This window comes from Haliotis cracherodii, unplaced genomic scaffold (assembly GCF_022045235.1).
Source record: "Haliotis cracherodii isolate W230 unplaced genomic scaffold, xgHalCrac1.p SCAF_23, whole genome shotgun sequence".
NCBI classification, from domain to species: Eukaryota; Metazoa; Mollusca; class Gastropoda; order Lepetellida; family Haliotidae; genus Haliotis; species Haliotis cracherodii.
Window position 1 is genome coordinate 1,875,182 of NW_027266279.1, and position 22,292 is coordinate 1,897,473.

Here is a 22,292-nt window from a genome sequence, read left to right on the forward strand (position 1 = left end):
TTCGTCATGTATATTGATGGTATATTGTTATAAGGTAAAACTGCATCCCCAAACCTTAAAAAATTATAACAAGGTCAACCTTTAAATTGATGGTTATAGCTTTAACACGAGGGAAACACAGAGCTGCCGACTTGGCGCAAACAAGCAGGAAATCAATAGAGCAATGACAGTTACTGGGTATTTCGAGATAGCTTCTGTGTTGTTGTCGCCAATTAATCAATTAATCAATCAGGTTAGTAGGTTCTGGTAGTTTTCCAATCACGACACAAACGAGACTTCATGGTCTGATATTGTTCATAACCAATTAAAAAGATCTTTGAGGACATGTGACAAAGACAGGCCCGAACACTTCAAAATGACACCTTAAACATTTGGAGAGGAGAGTGCGGTTTAAAAATCGATTGAGTCGAATCCCACGCAGTGACGAGCCTGGCCGGTCTGATTCTGTCGTGTCTTGATAGATGGACTGACGAGTAAGTAAAACTATGCGAGTATAAAGCCTGGTGTTGCGGTTATTATGCGTATGAATGCTGTTTGAGATTTTCGGAGAAAGAATCGATAGACAAATCACTCCTTGACTCAGATACCCCGATTCTGACCAGCCGAGCTGCAAAGTCATGACCTAACTTGCCATGACGACACGGAACGACACTACGTTTAGGTAACTGTAGTAGGGCCCCACCTGACGCAGTTACTACAATATGTAACACAGCCTTCGACTTTACGATGTGTATTGATGATGTATTGAATGACTGATGAGCTGCAGGAATTTTTTTCAGTTTATCAAACGTTTCATTTATACTGATGTGATGTATAAAGTAGTCGGGGGTATGCTTCCAGATACCGTTAAATCCTCCTTCACCTGGGGGCATGGTTCCAGATAGCGTGATATCCTCTTTCACCTGGGGGTATGGTTACAGATACCGTGAAATCCTCCTTCACCTGGGGGTATGGTTCCAGATACCGTGAAATCCTCCTTCACCTGGGGGTATGGTTCCAGATGCCGTGAAATCCTCCTTCACCTGGGGGTATGGTTCCAGATGCCGTGAAATCATCCTTCACCTGGGGGTATGGTTCCAGATGCCGTGAAATCCTCCTTCACCTGGGGGTATGGTTCCAGATGCCATGAAATCCCCCTTCACCTGGGGGTATGGTTCCAGATGCCATGAAATCCTCCTTCGCCTGGGGTTATAGTTCCAGATACCGTGAAATCCTCCTTCGCCTGGGGGTATGGTTCCAGATGCCGTGAAATCCTCCTTCACCTGGGGGTATGGTTTCAGATGCCGTGAAATCCTCCTTCACCTTGGGCTATGGTTCCAGATACCGTGATATCCTCCTTCACCTGGGGGTATGGTTCCAGATACCGTGATATCCTCCTTCACCTGGGGTTATGTTTCCAGAAACCGTGAAATCCTCCTTCGCCTGGGGCTATGGTTCCAGATACCGTGAAATCCTCCTTCACCTGGGGGTATGGTTTCAGATACCGTGAAATCCTGTTTAATCTGGATGAATGGTTCGAGATACCGTGAAATCCTCCTTCACCTTGATGTATGCTTCCAGATACCGTGAAATCCTCCTTCCCCTTGGGGTATGGTTCCAGATACCGTGAAATCCTCCTTCACCTGGGGGCATGGTTCCAGATCCTGTGAAATCCTCCTTCGCCTGGGGGTATGGTTCCAGATGCCGTGAAATCCTCCTTCGCCTGGGGGTATGGTTCCAGATGCCGTGAAATCCTCCTTCGCCTGGGGGTATGAATCCAGATGCCGTGAAATCTTCCTTCGCCTGGGGGTATGGTTCCAGATGCCGTGAAATCCTCCTTCGCCTGGGGGTATGGTTCCAGATGCCGTGAAATCTTCCTTCGCCTGGGGGTATGAATCCAGATGCCGTGAAATCCTCCTTCGCCTGGGGGTATGGTTCCAGATGCCCTTGAAATCCTCCTTCGCCTGGGGCTATGGTTCCAGATACCGTGAAATCCTCCCTCACCTGGGGCTATGGTTCCAGATACCGTGAAATCCTATTTAATCTTGATGAATGGTTCCAGATACCGTGAAATCCTCCTTCACCTGGGGGTATGGTTCCTGATACCGTGAAATCCTCCCTCACCTGGGGGTATGGTTCAATATACCGTGAAATCCTATTTAATCTGGATGAATGGTTACAGATACCGTGAAATCCTCCTTCACCTGGGGGTATGGTTCCAGGAACAGAGACATCCTCTTTAATCTGGATGAATGGTTCGAAATACAGTGAAAACATCCTTAGTCTGGACGGCTTAGTTCCAGATTAACAAATTCGCGGATTAACGAATCAAGGTTGGGAGAAATATTGCGTTAAACATACATGGACAATGACAAACGGTTCCGGACTACCAGGTTTTCGGACTAAGCAATATTCCAGCTATATGATGGCGGTCTGTTAATAATCGAGTTTGGACCAGACAATCTAGTGATTCACAGCATGAGCGTCGATTCACGCAATTGGGATACGATGACATGCATGAACCAAGTCAGCGAGCCTGACCACCCGATCCCATAAATCGCCTCTTACGACAAGCAAAATCGCCATTTACGGTATGCATGGGTTGCTGAAGGCCTATTCTACCCCGGATCTTCACGGGTCAAAGATAAATTAAGATCAACATTTAAAACTAAAATAGGGAATCGAATAATATGACATCTCTGTTGACTTAAGTTATAATCTGCTTTCCTGTTTGATAATGCACAATAAATACTGCTTATTTACAAAATGATAAGAATTCATAGAGGCATGTAAATTTAAAGGAACGTTGATAATGAAATCTCCAAGATCCTGTTGTAACATGTAAACTTCTCACTGAACGTATCTCTGATTGTAAGAAACGGTTGTGTTGAAGGAATGCAATATTTTACCCAAAATGAACTCTTTCTTAGGAATATGGAAAGGGTATTATCGCTTTTGTTTGGATATATTCCAGCAATATCTCGAAACCAAAAGTGGGGTTCAGACATTGTACCACGTATAGAATCAAACCCAGACTGCGCCAAAACGAGCGATCGCATTAACCACTAGGCTACCCCAGTGTCACTGGTTTTACGAAGACGTCAACACATATATCCGGCCATAAGGTAAAGCTGGAGACAATGGCGTTTTTGTTTCACATAAAACAACCTTACCGACAAGTGAGCTGCAGTGAGTATGGCTTTACGTATCTTTCTGCAACATTCCAGTAACATCACAAGGGACACCCAAAAATGGGCATAATCGACCCGGGACTTCGGCGTGACGAGCGACCTCTTCAACCACAAGGCTACATCACCGCGTATCTTGACAAGTATATACTAGACAGACGTAATACAGACATCATAGCTAGATATCACCACAGAGTTGATGTTTGTAGCATATCAACCTGTGATGATTTAAATAAGATTTCAGGAAGTGTGATTTGATAATATTACATTGTTGTACAAGCAGGAAGCAAAGCTGCACCCTAAAACGTGGGATTTGAGGCTTCCAAATATTATGGATTGACGATTACATATCCAATTTTTTTATGTAAATAGGAATTCGATTTTTATTATGTCGTGTCACCTTAAAGCGTGAGGAAAGTCCGAAAACATGTAAAAACACAATCCATTCCATAATCTTACTATGTTAAAAAATATCTGCTGAAAGCAGGGTTCATTGTACGATCCCGACAATATCATGAGCATGTGTTTATAAATCACTGTCAAATAGTGATGATACCAGGTGTTCGCGAAATGGTGAGCCCCATGGGTGGTACCTGTTACAAACACATGCAAGGGCAAGTCAACTGGGTTCTTGGGTTGTCGTAATCGAGTTGACTTTGTAGCCTTCGTGTCACGAATGAATTATTTCATCGGAAATACGTGACAGCATTTTAGGATTATTCATATTGATGAATGTAATTGATGTAAATTGATCATAAATGTTTACAAACACTGACTTTTTCCATGTCTTGAAAAAGCACATTTTTCCACAAAAGCCTAGATCAAGGAAAATGGGGCATCAGGACGGATAACTTTCCATCTGACGCAACTGAAGAATAATCATTCAATTAAGGTTTGACCCTTTTTTCGCCCTGATGATTAAGCTCCAGGAAATCTGTTATTTTGATATTGAACAAGGTGAGCGTACCCTGCCCCACCGGTGGTACCCGTTATAGACACATGCAAAGGCAAGTCAACCGTTCACCCGAAGAAAGCACGGGAACATATTGAACCAGTCAAAATAGGGAATTGCATCGGACATCATATTTGCCTATGATGTGTCAAATTTGGAAATGTCCCCCGCATTAAACATCTTTAAAGCTTTAGTAAGGCCTGGAATGTTGATCAAACAACTTTTGGACAAGAATCCAAATTCGTGGTAGAAAGAGCATGCTCTATTGTATCTGAAAAATTGTGAAATGTGGACACCAAAGGCTGGAGCTGAGGGAACATTCCTCGACATAAAGGGAAAGTTGAATTTTGGAAATTGGAAGTCATCCCCTCTTGTCATACAGCCTCTGAATCTTTAGCAAAGAGTGAGTGAGTGAGTTGGGTTTAACGCCGCTTTTAACAGTATTCCAGTTATATCGTGGCGTGTCAGCTTAATGCGAGAGGAAAGCCCGAAGTTATGCAGGTCTCAGATGTGAAACCCACGAGCACGGGTATGGTGCTGACAAACCTAGAAACATAATCGGGGCGAACCGGGATTCAAACCCACAATCGTGCCTAAGGGACGCAACTCTGCACTGCGAATCGCGGCGCCTTAGACGACTAGGCCACCCGTGACCCCCTTTTGCAAAGAAATACATAGGAAACATATCTCTTGAAACTGGTTTCTTTTATTTCGAGCCTGGTGGAAAGTGTCTATTTGACCATTATTCATTTTGCCAATCCAAGCAGACATTCTGTTGGCACAAAGAAACATATCAGCAAGGATAAGTGGGAACACATTTCGTGACGATCGAGGTGCCCACGCCTTGCCTGAATGTCCTACCCTCATATCCAACACGGAGGTCATCAATGACGAAGTCTAGGATTGCATATGAACCCTTGAGCATGCGTACTGCGCTGACAAACCAGGGAACAGAGCCTCAAAGGGATTTACATGTGTTCATGAGTGTGGACATGAATGTTTAGTTCCGTCTCAGGCAGCAATATCCCAATCTATGCCTATGAACAATCGAGTTTGCAGGGCTAGAAACTACCATATTTAGTCCACTAGTCCTTATGATGAGAACATATAGCAAAACCCTTAAAAATGGGAAATTTCTACTAGTCCTTAGGATACCTTAACTATTTGGCAAGGACTACAGGACTAGTGCCAATTTCTAACGCTGGTCTGGGTTGCCAGCATGAGTGATCACGTTAGGTCACATACTGAGAGCATCCAATCCTCATTGTTGGTGTTCTCCTCCTCACGCTGGCGTGCTAGGGACATGCATCTCCTGCCAATGAATGAATAGGTCGGGATACAAGAACAGAAGCTATTCTGAGTAGTGGGTTTGGGTTAACGTCGTTTTAAGCTGTATTGCAGTTATAGGATGGTGTGTCAGCTTGATGTGGAGGCAAGTCCTGATTCACGCTGACCTTGAACGATAGCCAATTTGGTGAGACCACGGGCACGGGTATGGTGCTGACATACGTTGAAACCTTATCAGTGCAAACCTGTGATTCCCACCTATCTAAACAGATTTTATGAAGACACGAGTCTCCACGACGAACTGCAACATCTTAGACGAGTGGTAAAGCCGTGCCCCAAGACGTATATAAACATCAAGGGCTTTTGCCAATGTTAACAGATCATGGTATTTCAGGAAAGGCACATTCGAAAGAGGACGTTAGTTGAAATAGGGTTTAACTTTAAAAAAACATATGCATGCATGTGTGTGTGCTTGTTCTAGACTTCTGTCGGTTTAAGAGTGATAGCCTTCGGAGAAACGATTCCGCAGTTTGCCACGATATCCCACTCAGATAACATTGTACCCGAGCCGACCAGTCCTTGTATATGTGTTTTATTCCGTCATGCCGAACGCCAAACAGGGTAACACCTTTGAACCCCTTTGGGGAGACGGGGTAGCCTGGTGGTTAAAGTGCTCGCTCGTTATGCCGAAGACCCTGGTTCGATTCCCGACATGGGTACTATGTATGAAGCTTATTTCTGCTGCCCCCATCAGTATTATTGCTCGAATATTGCTAAAGGCGGCGTAAAACCATACTCACTGTAACGCCTTTGTAATGTCGTGTCCAGGGCATCGAACCATCGACCTTCCGCTTTCCGGGCGGACGCTCTCCCTACTTCACCACGGAGCAATATCACACTAAGCTGCCCGTAAGTAATCGTATCTGAACCAGATATAACGTGATGGACACAAAGGCTCGCAGTCGGATGCTCCTTTTGTAGCAGGCACTTACTTGCCCCCGTGAGATACCCGGACAACATGTCCGCACCTAGCCAATTTCCCATTGCTAGTCTTTCTCGTATCAGGTTGTCAAGCTCTGTGACTTGGCGGATTGTGGGTCATCGTGCGCCGGCGGCATGGATTGTTACTGATGTTTTCAGTAATCGGTTTCCCTAGTCCAGGTTCGATCATTTGTAGCGCGTCGCGATAGTACTGGTACCTCACCTGCAGTGCCACCCGACAGCTCATTAAAATCAGATTGTTGTTGAGAGAATGATGAACCGTTACGGCTTGCATAGTGATAGTTATAGTAATAACTAGATCAATAAGTGAGACCATTAAGATCAAACCTTGGTGGGAAAATATTATTTATTGGAATCGTATGCTTTATGGGCAGATATTATCGGTAATTGCTAATAAAAAGAGGTCTTGGTCCCGAACATAGTAACATTGTTATTCTATATTTACTGTGCCGATCATACATTGATATTGATAAGTGTCTTTTTCAACCAATTGATGCGAATGGGGAGTGGCAAGTTTCAAGGACCGTATTCCAAATAAGTCCACCAGGACACGAACCAACAAAGGCGTCGCCATTGTTATCGCACTGGATAAATTTATGGATATCTGGATGAGGAAAGTAGAGCTTTCCAGCTGCCGCCTGTTTAGACAAGCATGGGTTCGTTCCCGTTCCAGTTCCAGTTCCAGGTCCTGTTACTGTTACCGGGCCAACGGTCGGGGGTGGCGTCACAACAACGCCTGCAGTGGTGGCGTATTCACAAGCTCGGCGGGCCTGGTTCCATATTAGCATTGACGGACATGAGAGAATTGTCGCTCCCCCATTTGGGCCACATTCAATGAACTTTGTGTTGATGTTTGGGATGGCAAAATAGATCAGCCCGGCCGCGTAATTGGCTTTGGTGCAGGAACCAGACGTGATGGTGGTAGCGGCGGGTGTGACTTGGGGGACAACAGGTGACCGACACGACGTGGTAGCCGAGTTATACGTCAACCCCGACGGACATTGGATGATGTACATCTGGCCAATGTTGTCGCACTGGAGAAACTTGGTGTTGTCAGTGGGATGTGGAAAATATACCCTTTTGTTGTTTCCCACACAGGGGTTTTGTGGTGGCACCCAGTTGTCTGAAAACGAAACAAATTCAATATACTCGTATGTATGTCGTTCGTACGCCGCCAGTCTGTAATTCTCTGTCTCCAATTTGCAGTGTCTGCGGTATCCCGTTACACAAAGCGATCTTAGCAAGACAGTATTAAAGTACGGACGTTAAGATCGTCTTAACTTTAAGATCGCCTTGTTGAACTGGGCCCTGGTTGTAGGTTTACACGAGGGTGTGTGTGTTTGTTGTTTAACGCCGCACTAAGCAACAGTCGAGCTATATGACGGCGGTCTGTAAATAATCGAGTCTGGACCAGACAATCCAGTGATTGACATCATCAGCATCGATCCACGCAATAGGGATCCGATGACATGCATGAACCAAGACAGCGAGCCTGACCACCCGATCCTGTTCGTCGCCTCTTATGACAAGCTTAGTCGCCTTTTACGACAAGCTTAGTCGCCTTTTACGACAACCATAGTCGCCTTTTACGGCAAGCATAGTCGCCTTTTACTAACCGTCCACGATCTGGGTCATAATCACTGTAGGTTTTCCTCAAACACTGAACTCATTCCTGCTATGTTCGATCAACCTTATGTGTGTATGGTAACATGCTAAATACGAAGCAAACAGGGTGTAGGTTTTCCTTGTCCGAAACCTTCCGGATACCTTCCCACTTTGATTCCGGCCCGGGAACCTTTCGGATACATTCGGCAACCTTCAGTTTTCTTGGTAATTTTCAGATACTTTTTTATGCGTTTCACAATTAAAAGAACAAAATGCACCCCGACCCTTTCATGGACCCCGCATGAGTTTACATGGTTACTTATCCTGTAAATTAAATATCATGTCACGTCAATACAATCAGCATAAACAAATGACTCGTACGTAAAGGGGGTTACCTTTGGGGGTATATGAACTTATGACATAACCCTCTGCAAGTTTAGCGAGGCGCTGAAAAAAACTATTATCAGTTACTGTGGATGAAGCTCCTGCATGTCTCTTACCAACACGGGGGAACCCGTGAAGATCCGGGGTAGAATAGGTCTTCAGCAACCCATGCTTGCCGTAAAAGGCGACTATGCTTGTCATTTAAGGCGACTAACGGGATCGGGTGGTCAGGCACGCTGACTTGGTTGATGCATGTCATCGATCCCAATTGCGTGGATCGATGCTCATGACATTAATCACTTGATTGTCTGGTCCAGACTCGATTATTTACAGACCGCCGTCATATAACTGGAATATTGCTGAGTGCGGCGTTAAACAACAAACCAACCAACCAACCAACCAACCAACCAACCCGGTGGAAGTTTAACTGGTGATTATTGCCACAATACTTATTGTATAATGAACAGCACAAAGCACTGTTCCATCAGTCATGTCAGGCTCAGTTGTATCACTCAGCGTCCCTTGCTGCCAGCGCCTTCATACCGACGCTGTACAAATGAACTCTATAACTTATTGTAAATTTGGTTTATTTCAAAATACTCACTTGTGCATGGCACTTGCCGTTTCCCTGAAAAGAAGGACAAGCAGAGACAATTAAAACAATCAAGAAAAGGGTCAATCGAAACAATAGTTAATAGTGAAAATGTTGTGTGAACATATCACACATCTAACCCTCTGTACGAGACGTGATAATCACCCATTGTGGCCCATTGGAAATGTCAAAACATAAACGGAAATGTACGATTTGATCGGAAATGTTCATATTACTCGTTTCATTTGTGAGAAATGAAGTATGTCTAAAATGAGTGAAAAAAGTGATTTAAAAGAACCAACGATTATATGTGGCAATCGTGAGCCAAGATGATTCTTCATTACTTCTGAAAAAATTTCAAACAGTTGCTTATGCTCAAAAATTAAAAAAATCCCCGTTTACCGAAAACCTCTAGAATCAGCATTTTGAACACATTTTAGCTTTGGACATCCTCATTTGATTTTATAGTTCAACACATGCAAATAGTGACAGGAAAATTATCATCTTCCATACGAACACTTCTTATATATTTTAAACGTTCGCACAGTTCTTTGATTATGCAGATCTAGATACCCTGGGCGAAACAAGGTTCTTTATCACAGCCAATCATCTGCTTTCGGTTCTATATTAAAGTACTCTTCAAAATAGAGCATTGTTAATACTAACACGTGGATACAATTAATTGTCACCTATTTCATCTTATTTCTGACGGAAACCACTCCAGAAGAGAATTTTATATTATCCGAGTTTATCATTCAGATTTTATTTTCAGATATTTTTGGAATCATGATCACACCAACGAGTATAAATAAAATTAATTACGACGAATATCAACTGCTAATGTGGAAATGGAGATTTATCTACTTACATCTCAGCTCAGCCGAGGCAGTGAAAGCCAAAAACAAGACAGCCACAATTCTCCACATGTTCTCTGGAACTGCCAATACCGACTGTGAAACAAGCAGTCCCACAAGCATCCTTTATACCCGTATGGGGTGGCGTCAGTAAACGTGGCGGCCGTTCATGATCAAACCCACGACGAGATCCGGCAAAGCGATGTTGCTAGGTGAAGCTTATATTCAGATAAAGGATGCACGGGACTGCCGAAGTTGTAAATGGACGTCGTCGTTTAAACAGCGGAACAAATCCGAAGACCGACTACGCCTGTTTAGATTTAAGGGTAGGCGGTTTGGAGATGCTGTTTGTGTTAGTGGTTGTATTATTTGTGTTGACAGTGTTCGTGGTCTCCCGAGGTCACAAGACAGTTGTTTGGATACTGAGGGTGAAGGAGTTCCCCATGATGAATTCAGGAAATGACGATCATGGGCGCTTAAAAGTTCGGCATGCTTTATCATTTAATTGAAGGGGAGGTGAAATGGGAGTTTGGCGTCGTCTTCAAGATTATGGCACATATCTTGCGAATTGTGTGCGTATGGATGTGTATTTGTATGTGTGTACGTGTGAGCGAGCGTGCGTGCGTGCGTGCGTGCGTGCGTGCGTGCGTAATGACTCCGAGTCCAACCAGGGCAACAGTTATCTTTTCACGTTTTTTATCTGACGAGGCCAGGGAATCGAACCACCAACCCTTCACTGTTCGGGAAGACACCCTCCGGGTTGGAATTGATCTTCGGCAACCCCCCTCAAGTGGGTGTCAACTGATCTGTGATGGTGGTACAGGGCTGCTGCAGCTTCATCACAGCTCGTGCTGGAAGGTGTAGATGTGGACAAAGTGCCACTGTCAACCCCAGTCCTTCACACTGTCGCGTGTTGTCCAAGTGTCCGAACTATCCGCGGAGAGTGTACAGCCGTACACCAATCCCACAGCTCCATCACCTTGTGTTAAACCTGAAGACCGAAAGCACCATCTTTGACGCTAGGGGAGGGTCCAGTGAGATAAGTTCGATGTTGGCGTTCATTAAAATGACATCGAAGGGAGGGGTGTCGTCTAAATTACTATAGGGGCATGGGGGTTTGAAAAAGTGACACAGTTCTATTTCTTCAAATAAAAAAGTGTTAAAGTTGGTGAGGTGAGGTGAAATTTGGTTTAACGTCGCGTCTAAGATGATTGCACTTACAAAGCGACGTGCATGCACGTGTGTGTGTGTGTGTGTGTGTCTGCTTGTAATAGTCCTGACTAAGGATTTTTAGTGCTAGCTCACTGAGATACCATGCCACAGTTTAACATGAATACACCACTCAGACACAGAAAACTGACTCCGAGCCGACCAGTCCTTGTTTTAGCCCCTTTATGCTGAGCGCCAGACAGGGTGATAACAAGTACAATCTTTTAACGTCTTTTGGTATGACGCGGCCGGGGATCAAACCCCGGACCTTCCGCTCTCCTGGCGGACGTTCTACCACTAGACCACGGAGGCGGTCTATAAAATTGAACAATATTTAGGGACTTGTCATATATTATAGGGAAGGGAGTCATGACCTGAAAACGCCAAAGGCCAAGCTGTTATGACCTACTTCGTCAATACAAAGTGAACAATCGATCAAGGCAACAGGGGGTAAATACATGTAGGTGTATGTTGCACGTGGTCTAGATTACATGTTGGATCGAACTTCTGGAGCTCCCTGAATACACTACATAATTACATTTATATATGGATGTTTTATTTTACAATGTTTCATGAAACATTTTATTGTACATGGACTCGTGTGCTAGTGTTTACCAGTGACCTGTGACATCAACTCGGATTTCATTTTTTTAGCCGGATTGCTGTCTAAACTGGGCTCGAATGTCGATCCCACACAAGACCGGTTGAGACGGAATCCACCTTACATAAAGTACACTATAAACCAAGTGATACGCCCTCGTTTGATGATAATTGTCTCATTGACGCAGGCTGGACGCAGACTGGACGTAGATTGGACGTAGACGTTATATATACTGGATACAGACTGAGTATAGATTAGACGCAGACTGGATATAGACTAGACTTAGACTGGACGTAGACTGGACGAAGACTGGACGTACTGGACGTAGACTGGATCTAGACTGGACGTAGACTGGATCTAGACTGGACGTAGACTGGACGTAGACTGGACGTACTGGACATAGACTGGACGTAGACTGGACGAAGACTGGACGTAGATTGGACGAAGACTGGACGTAGACTGGACGTAGATTGGACGAAGACTGGACGTAGACTGGACGTAGACTGGACGTAGACTGGACGAACCCTGGACGTAGACTGGACGTAGACTGGACGTAGACTGGACGAAGACTGGACGTAGACTGGACGAACCCTGGACATAGACTGGACGTAGACTGGACGTAGACTGGACGAACCCTGGACGTAGACTGGACGTAGACTGGACGTAGACTGGACGAAGACTGGACGTAGATTGGACGAAGACTGGACGTAGACTGGACATAGACTGGACGTAGACTGGACGTAGACTGGACGTAGACTGGACGTAGACTGGACGAAGACTGGACGTTGACTGGACGTAAACTTGACGTATACTGGATCTAGACTGGACGTAGAGTTGACGTAGACTGGGCGTAGACTGGACGAACCCTGGACGTAGACTGGACGTAGATTGGACGAAGACTTGACGTAGATTGGACGAAGACTGGACGTAGACTGGACGTAGACTGGACGTAGACTGGACGAACCCTGGACGTAGACTGGACGAACCCTGGACGTAGACTGGACGAACCCTGGACGTAGACTGGACGAAGACTGGACGTAGACTGGACGAACCCTGGACACAGACTGGACGTAGACTGGATGTATACTGGACGTAGACTGGACGAACCCTGGACGTAGACTGGACGAACCCTGGACGTAGACTGGACGAACCCTGGACGTAGACTGGACGAAGACTGGACGTAGACTGGACGAACCCTGGACACAGACTGGACGTAGACTGGATGGATACTGGACGTAGACTGGACGAACCCTGGACGTAGACTGGACGTAGACTGGACGTAGACTCTGTGTGTGTGTGTGTGTGTGTGTGTGTGTGTGTGTGTGTGTGTGTGTGTGTGTGTTGTGTGTGTGCCTGCTAGTAATAGACCGGACTACAGTCGATTTTAGTGTGCTACCGAGTTACCATGTCTCAGTTAAACATGAATTCCTCTCCTCTATCCACTAGATCACGTATTTTTTATATTGTGCTTTTTATGTGGAAATGCTTGATTATGTAGTGGAAATATAGGACTAAGGATACATTGAAATGAAGTTCTTTCATGGACGGGGAGTAGAGTGTCGATGCCTTGACTTACGATGATTTCGCTATCATGCATCTAAACTGGACTAGGCTCAGACCAATTGGCAGTTCTGTCAGTTTGATTTATACCATTCAAAACCCACATTTACTGCAAACTCCAGCTGGATATTTTATATTAATGTAGCCGGAATAGCTCCCATGAAGACCCTAAGAGAAATCAGTAACGTTACTACAACATTTCGACATTGACCAGAACTATCCCCTGAACCGCGTAGCATTGTCTCCCTTTGATAATGACGTCATGTTAAACTCTTAAAAGCCAGTAACACTGTGCCAATATGTTTGTTTTGTTTGTTTGTTTGTTTGTTTGTTGTTTACGCCGCACTTAGCAACATTTCAGCTATATGACGGCGGTCTGAAAATAATCGAGTCTGGACCAGACAATCCAGTGATTGATATCATGAGCATCGATCCGGACAATTTGGATACGATGACATGCATCAACCAAGTCAGCGTGCCTGACAACCCAAACCCCTTTAGTCGCCTCTGGGTTGCTGAAAACCAATTCTAACCCTGATAGTTCACGTGTTTAGGCCACACTGCGCATTATTACAGTTATGTCAGAGCACACAAACTATTATTATTATTAACAATGAAAATAGTACATCTAGGTAATATTAAATGGTCGGTGCCTCTTATGAATGGAAAACAATACTACTTTGTCACTTCAGATTTATTATCGAACAAGATTCGTTTGTGTACACTTATGTACACTTATGAATCGCGCATTGTTCCCATCCCTGCTCATAGGCTAGGTAGCACCACAGGTAACCGGAGGGCAGAATGTTGCCTCCAGAAGGGTCACGGCAGTAGTTGGCGGCGCCAGCGTAGCCGAGGTTTGGTACACCGTTGGTGATGTCGAAGTAGTTGCGGAAGAAGGCGTGATTGTTCGGGGACGTGCTTGACCAGGACTGACATGTTTTTCCGCTTGCGGTTACAGATTTTGTACCACTGTAGACTGCTGTTCTCCCTTGCTTGGTGTAACAGTCAGCTGTGAAGAAAATGTCAGTATTAGAAACAGTCCTTTATACAGATATGATTCATACTTTCTTGATGCGGTGTGTCATTGATTGAAGGGGGCATTGAATTGTTTTTTTCTGTCATATCAGGCTTGTCATGTTGACTGATGGAACAATTAACAGTCTTAGGCGTTTTCAACTTTGGTAAAACCCATTGTACATATACATTGCTGGCAAACGACGATCATGGGATCTTGGCGCGCCCAAGGGAGAAACTCTGCACATCGAAAACATAGTAGTTGGCAAGGAAGTAGGACAAGTTTTCATATACTTAGTCTTGTTTGCAAAATGTTCAGAGGAAAAGTGGGTTTCGGGGTGCTTTCCCTAAATCCTTAAATTGAGCGACATGGCAGTAATGTGATATCTTTCATACAGCAATGTGGCGAGTGAGTATATGAATATGGTTTTACGCCGCTTTTAGCAATATTTCAGTCGTATCTAAGCAGGACACAGCAGACATGTCACCAGAGATAGGTGATATCTTTCACGAAAAGATTAGACTGTCACACAACAAAGTATGACAAGAAAGAAAAAATATTCATTTCAGTTTATTGTTTTTTCAAGGCCATATGACCCATATGATATACATGTTTATCATTCAGTTATACTACATTGCACATTTCCGTTCTAATGTTAAATACAACCTACATATATTTTGACACATGAAATATATTCTGAAGTATTTTACCATTGACTATAGGCATCATATCGTGGGCTTGGTTGTTTGTTAAAACTGTTCCATGAGTGCGTGCATGCGTATACAGAGGCCATACAATACAAACGTGCTTTTCATCTTCAACATATTTACAGTGCGAGCAGATAGTTTTCATCACCTACATGACATTCACCTTCACGTACGTTTTGAACACCAAAGGTGTTATATCCACTTCAGAAATGTTAGCAGCCTTTCTGTAATTTATTACTCTATGTTGGACATACGATTCAAACTTAAGTTCAGATTTTATGGTTGAATAAAAAATAAGTCATCTTTTATCTGTGAGACGTGAATGCCAGTTTTGTTCAGCACAATCAAGGATTCGTTGTTTCAGAACAAAGGTAAACGTTTCCTCAGTACCAACTCCCTTGGATACCCAAACATACCCGAAGCCATAACTAAACAGCAACTTTCTGATATGAGATGCCCAATTCAAATATTTCCTTTCACAAGTATCATATATCATTCGAAAACACTTGTGCGGATGTCAATATGTGGGCAAAGATGAAACACGTAACCAATATTTGATACAAATGACATAATAATTTGTATCCAGTGGATATCTGCCACTCTCACCATATGCAACAGCACTTGGCAAGGAATAACTTGTATTTAAAACATTCACAATTTTCTATGTACAATATCTATATTTTCCTTTTTGGGTGTATCCCCACAGCTCATTACCATTCAACAATATCGGTGCTATTTTTGTGTCAAACGGTTGAAAGGCTTTATTAACAGATATATAGTATTTACACACAAACGTTTTGATGGTATATTGTGCTTCACTTGCCTACTCTGCGAGGGTATAACAAGCTCTAGTCCAAATCAGCTTTGGAGTAATCATTCGACCAAGATATAGACTAAGATTCGACCAAGAGCTAACAGTCTCAAGTGGTACATTATAATATTCCATCTTTCGTATCTAGAGAGTATACTGACTCCGAGCCGACCAGTCCTTGTTTCAGCCTCTAAATGTCGAGCGCCAGACAGGGTAACAACAAGTACTATTTTTTAACGCCTTTTCGTATGACACGGCCGGGGATCGAACCCAGGACCTTCCGCTCTCCGGACTACTATTGATCTAATTACCAGCCAATCAAATAGATGTAAATGCATTGTTTGGAAAAAGATGTAATGAACGTTCTTACGATTAGCGCTTCTCTCTCTCATTTGTAATTTACGGAAAGCTTTGAAACAATGGTAAACACATATTCTATACAAGGGGCGGTCGGGTAGCCTAGTGGTTAAAGCGTTCGCTCGTCACACCGAAGCCCGGGGTTCGATTCCCGACATGTACAATGTGTGAAGCCCATTTCTGGTGTCCCCCGCCGTGATATTGCTGGAATATTGCTAAAAGCGGCGTAAAACCACACTCACTCACTCACTCACTATACAGACTATATATTAGTCCACAGCATAAAGAGAATCACTTACTATTGCATGCTGCCAGTGTTGAAAGAACTGCTACGATGGCGAGGAGCAGGAGACGAGCCATGTTGCTGCCTGTACAGTTGAGACCGACTGGTCCTTAAAACGGCGTAGGTACGACACACGTCGTGACATACACGGACAACTGTTGACGTGGGTGATGATATTGCAATTTTAGATGAAATTCCCATTAGCCTTTCTGCCATGCGTGACAGATGTGAGGCCAACGTAATTGTCAAATTCTCATGAAAGAGTCTTTGTCCGAGTAAATAGGGCACTGATGTAGGTTATTGAGTGAACATACTCCAAGTGTATTGTAGTATCAAGAAGTACCATATTTCAACGTCTTTTGGTATAACGTGGCCGGGCATCGAATCCACGACCTTCCGCTCTCCGGGCAGACGCTCTGTCCACTAGACCACGTATTAAATGTTGTGTTTTTTGTGTGGAAATGCTTGATGTGGTGGAAATATAGGACTAAAGATACATTGAAATAAATATCTTTCATGGACGGGGAGTAGAGTGTCGATGATTGACTAACGATGATTTCGCTATCATGCATCTAAACTGGACTAGGCTCAAACCAATTGGCAGTTCGGTCAGTTTGATTTATACCATTCAAAATCCACTTTTACTGCAAACTCTAGCTGGATGTTTTATATTAATGTTGCCGGAATTGCCTCCATGAAGACCCTAAGCCAAATCAGTAACGAGTCAGTAACTACAACATCTCGACATTGACCAGAACTATCCCCTGAACCGCGTAGCATTGTCTCCCTTTGATAATGACGTCATGTTAAACTCTTTAAATCCAGTAACACTGTGCCAGTATGTTTGTTTTGTTTGTTGTTTACGCCGCACTGACTTAATTGATGATTATCATCGTATCCCGAATGCGTGGATAGATGCTCATGATATCAATCACAGAACTGTCTGGACCAAACTCGATTATTCACAGACCGCAGTTACATGTCTGGGATATTGCTGATTTCGACGCTAAACAAACAAACATAGTATTACATACGTATAATGTGTTTCAGCGCTCTCACACACACACACGCACGCACGCACGCACGCACGCACGCACGCACGCACGCACACACACACACACACACACACACTCACGCACGCACGCACGCACGCGCGCACTCACGCAGAGTAAAGTTACCCCTCAAGTGAGTTTCAACTGATCTGTGATGGCTGTTCAGGGCTGCTGCAGCTTCATTAGAGCTCGTATTGGAAGGTGTAGATGAAGATGACGTGCCAATGTCAACTCCTGTTTTCACACTGTCGCGGGGGAGGTCGGGAAGCCTAGTGGTTAAAGCGTTCGCTCGTCACGCCGAAGACCCGGGTTCGATTTCCGACATGGGTACAATGTGTGAAGCCCATTTCTGGTCTTCCCCGTCGTGATATTGCTGGCATATTGCTAACAGAGGCGTAAAATCATACTCACTCACTCACACTGTCGCGTGTTGTCCATGTCTCCGAACTATCCGGTATGGATGTACAGCCGTTGACCAATCCACGAGGACGACGTCGTTAATCCACGAGGACGACGTCGTTAGGGCTCCACACTAAATCAGCACCTGCGACAGCGCTGTGTGGTCCAGTGTGTCGGCGTCACATTTGGGCAGCGCTTCAATGCAGTAAACGTGTGGATTATCAAATAGAAATTTGTTGAAGATATCACTTGAATAGACTTAATCTTGCTTATCTTAAATATGCAGAGGGATTTGATTTCAATTAGTGAAATTGACAAACTTTGCTGATGGCTGATCAAACATTATTTGCCATTTCGGCGTCTTTGTACTGCATGGAGTCAATGGCATACAGACACGCACGTTTCTGTACTTCAAGAATAAGTTACTCTTCATTTATTTGTGATTTTGGCATCGTTATTTCTACAATGAAGACTGTATTTGTCAAACCATGTGTTTTCTTTTCCCGGAAATGACATATCAATGAAAAGGGGATTTCCCAAAGCGTCATGGCAGCAAGCAGCAAACGTCGCTTTTTTCACGATTTAATAAAATTCCTGCTTTCACGCTACTGCTGCCCTGCAGGTTGACTATCTTAAAAAACAACTAGAGGCGATATATTTCTGTATATTTGTGGCTGCACCACTAACGCGCTGGTGTCGTGTTGGGAGGCCTTGAGGATTGTTTAAACAGATGTGTACATAAACTTTCCCGCTATCAAAGATGACAGACTCCATCAGCTTGTGTTAAACCTAGATATCGAAAGCATCAAGGGCTTGGTGGGTGTTAGGGAGGAACCGATGAGCTAAGGGGGTGGGTTTTTGTTTTTTTTATTGGGGGGGGGGGGGGGGGGGGGGGGGTGTCGCTTCACATACTTTAAGGAGGGGATGGAGGGCTTGAAAAAATGACAGTTTTGCTTCTTCAAATAATTTTGGTATGACGCGGCCGGGCATCGAACCTACGACCTTCCGCTCTCCGGGCAGACGCTCTATTCATGTTTTGGTTCATGTGTGGAAATGTATGACTAAAGACACATTGAAATGAAGTTCTCTCATGGACTAGTATCACTGTGCCAATATGTTTGATTGTTTGTTTGTTGATGTTGTTTACGCCGCACTCAGCAGTATTGAAGCTACATGACGGCGGTCTGTGAACAATCGAGTGATTGACATCATGAGTATCGATCCACGCAATTGGGATACGATGACATGCATCAATCAAGTCAGCGAGCCTGACCATTCGATCCTTTTCGTCGCCTCTTACGCCAAGGATGGGTTGCTGAAAACCAATTCTAACACGGATCTTCACGGTTTTAGGCCATACTGGGCAATATGACAGTTATGTCAAAGCACAAATTGAACGACAGAGTGACATTTCTCCCAATTTAGGACTATAAAAGAATATTTTATTCCAGATAAATTCCAGAATAATATTTTCCGCTTTAGGACGTCCTGAGTAGAATGTGTAAAATTCGTTTGTTCAGCTCCTTTAATAATATGCCAAATGATGTGGAGTTAAGTAACGTCTGTCGCGGAGAGGAGTTGCATGGGGACCGCGTTTAGCAGCTTGACTCCTATGAGTTTCTTGGTCGACGGTCCTGCCCCAATCTGAAGCACATGCAGGACATGTAGCTCATGTATTGTCTCCCAGGCAGTGACTTTGTTCGAATTGTGCCTCTGTTCACCCAGCAGTAGAAGTGTGTACCCGGGAGGATGAGATGGCATTGGGATTGTTAACCTTCCAGCACATCGCAGCCAGCCTTGTTTGTATACTCCCCCGGGAGCTCAGAATGAAAGTCGAGTACAGACTGATCCACTGACCAGGGTAATGACGTAGCGCTTTGATCAGACGTTATGGTGTGGATCTGGAGCATTATGAATACGCACATTATTAATGTTGTTGTTGTTGTTGTTGTTGTTGTTGTTGTTATACAAAGTAAAATAAATAGATGCCGCAAAGAATGTTCGTGGCACAGTCATCATGATCATCAGCTAAGGGTCCTGGTCCCTTCTCCACGCACCCCAGACAGCGAATTGGATTTCTCCCAGGAAGAGTTGCCTCGTCGAACCCACCAAGAACCTTTCGGAGAGTATGGAGACTCCCCAACACTGCAGACTTCTGCATTGCCCAGGGGCCACGGGTGGCTCAGTCGTCTAAGGCGCCGCGATTCGCTGTGCAGAGTTGCGTCCCTTGGGCACGCCAGAAACCTATGGTTGTGGGTTCGAATCCCGGTCAGCCCCGATTATGTTTCTAGGTTTGTCAGCACCATACCCGTGCCCGTGGTAAGTGGTGAACGTCTGAGACCTGCATCACTTCGGGCGTTCCTCCCATATTAAGCTGACACGCCGCGATATAACTGTAATACTGTTCAAAGAGGCGTTAACCCCAACTCACACTCAATCTGCATTGCCCAGATTGTCAGAAGGGTTGTGTTCCCGTCAGTCAACAGATTGGGAGGTACCAAACCTGAGGCACCGAGAACAATGGGGAGTCGGGGCAACTTGGTACTAGGGATGCAAGCGTGACATTTAGAAAACGAAGTCCGCATATTTGCCATGTTTTTCCTGAATCTTGTCAATCACATTAGTGTCAAAAGAGACAGAAAATTCAATGATACAAATGATTTCATTGGATTTATCGAAAAGGACAGGACCAGGTTTGTTGGCCTTGATAGGTCATTTTCCATGACGCCCTGCACATATTCCGGGTCGTACCATGGATGGACCTCTGTGTCCAAACCACAAGCATCGCGAACAAAAGGATCGAGCCACTCCATCATGGCGCCTAAGATACTGTGTTTGTGCCAAAGCTGGGCATCCACTGACAATGTGTTCGACAGTCTCATTAAAATTCATTGCATAATGTACATATCATATCTACATTTTGATGCAAAATCACACATTGACGATTTCTAGTGGGAAGCGACTGGTCCTGAGCTGGTTTCACTTTCAGGAAAGCCGACCTCTTCCAAGCCAGGGTTTCTGCAGTGATGCTTTACATCTCAACACACTGCACATAAACTCGATGCAGTGGTCGTTCACATAGCCTCTCGTTGACCAAGAAAATAGTGTCAAAAGGTTGGTTTGTTTGTTTGTTGTTTTACCCCGCACTCAACAATATTCCAGCTATATGACGGCGGTCTGTAAAATAATCCATTGTGGACCAGACAATCCAGTGATTGATATCATGAGCTTCGATCCACGCAATTGGGATCGATGACATGCATCAACCAAGTCAATCCCGTTAGTCGCCTCTTACGACAAGCATAGTCGCCTTTTAGCGTCAAAAGGGACAGATTGTTATTATTTTCATTATTCTCTTGTAATTGACCAAGAAAATAGTACATCAAGGTAATATTACGTGGTCAGTGCCTCTTAGGGATGGAAAACAAGACTATTTTGTCAATTTAGATTTATTATCAAACAATATTCACTTATGGAGACTTATGTACACTTATGAATCGCACATAATTCCCATCCCTGCTCATCGGCTAGGTAGCACCACGGATAACCGGAGGGCAGAATGTTGTCTCCAGAAGGGTCACGGCAGTAGTTGGCGGCTCCAGCGTAGCCGAGGTTTGGTGCACCGTTGGTGATGTCGAAGTAGTCGCGGAAGTAGGCGTGATTGTTCGGGGCCTTGACGGACCAGGACTGACATGGTTTTCCGCTTGCGGTTACAGATTTTGTACCACTGTAGACTGCTGTTCCCCCTTGCTTGGTGTAACAGTTAGCTGTGAAGAAAATAGCAATATCAACAATAAACACATATACACAAATAATGCTCATGCTTTTTTGACGCGGTTGTCTCATCGAGCGAAAGAGGGTGATTGAATTCGGTTCAACGGTTGAACAACTTAGCTATATCTCCTTGCACTTTGTCAGAAGCAATATAAAACCCACGATTAATATCTTAATTTCTTTACTAATCGCACGAAAGAGAGTGGTACAGTTTGGTATAACGTTTGAAATTTGTGTCAGGAACAACACTTGATTTTCTGCTGTTCTCCCTTGCTTGGTGTTACAGTCAACTTTGAAGAAATTGTCAGTATCAGAAATATGATATATACAGATTCATACTTTCTTGATGCGGTGTGTCATTCATTGAAGGTAAAACACACAAGTACATTGATGGCAAACGACAATCATAGGATCCTAGCGCCCCCAAGGGATGCAACTCTACACACTTTTTGACTTCACAGTCCACTCCCCCCCCCCTCTCTCCCCAACAATGGAAAACAGATATTCCTTTTGACTATATATTAGTCCACAGAATTAAGAGAATCACTTACTATTGCATGCTGCCAGTGTTGAAAGAACTGCTAAGATGGCGAGGAGCAGGAGATAAGCCATGTTGCTGGCTGTACATTTGAGACCGACAGGTCTTTACACCGACGTAGGTACAACCCACGTCGTGAC

General features: G+C 44.3%; 3 protein-coding genes across 3 annotated transcripts; all 3 read right to left on the reverse strand.

The window, feature by feature from the left end:
- Window positions 1-6,890: 6,890 nt before the first annotated feature.
- LOC139471524 (chondroitin proteoglycan 2-like) lies at window positions 6,891-9,966 on the reverse strand. Its single transcript, XM_071253901.1, has 3 exons — window positions 9,858-9,966; window positions 9,002-9,025; window positions 6,891-7,531 (listed from the first exon to the last, which is right to left on the reverse strand). Exons 1-3 carry the CDS (start codon window positions 9,964-9,966, stop codon window positions 6,891-6,893), a joined length of 774 nt encoding a protein of 257 aa, XP_071110002.1.
- A 3,935-nt stretch (window positions 9,967-13,901) lies between these two features.
- Window positions 13,902-16,544, reverse strand: LOC139471844 (plasminogen-like). The gene is made up of 2 exons (XM_071254342.1): window positions 16,406-16,544; window positions 13,902-14,225 (listed from the first exon to the last, which is right to left on the reverse strand). The coding sequence occupies exons 1-2, from the start codon at window positions 16,464-16,466 to the stop codon at window positions 13,939-13,941; spliced, it is 348 nt and encodes a 115-aa protein (XP_071110443.1). The 5' UTR covers window positions 16,467-16,544; the 3' UTR covers window positions 13,902-13,938.
- Window positions 16,545-21,273: 4,729 nt separating this feature from the next.
- On the reverse strand, window positions 21,274-22,292 carry LOC139471810 (plasminogen-like). Its single transcript, XM_071254307.1, has 2 exons — window positions 22,166-22,292; window positions 21,274-21,607 (listed from the first exon to the last, which is right to left on the reverse strand). The coding sequence occupies exons 1-2, from the start codon at window positions 22,224-22,226 to the stop codon at window positions 21,321-21,323; spliced, it is 348 nt and encodes a 115-aa protein (XP_071110408.1). The 5' UTR covers window positions 22,227-22,292; the 3' UTR covers window positions 21,274-21,320.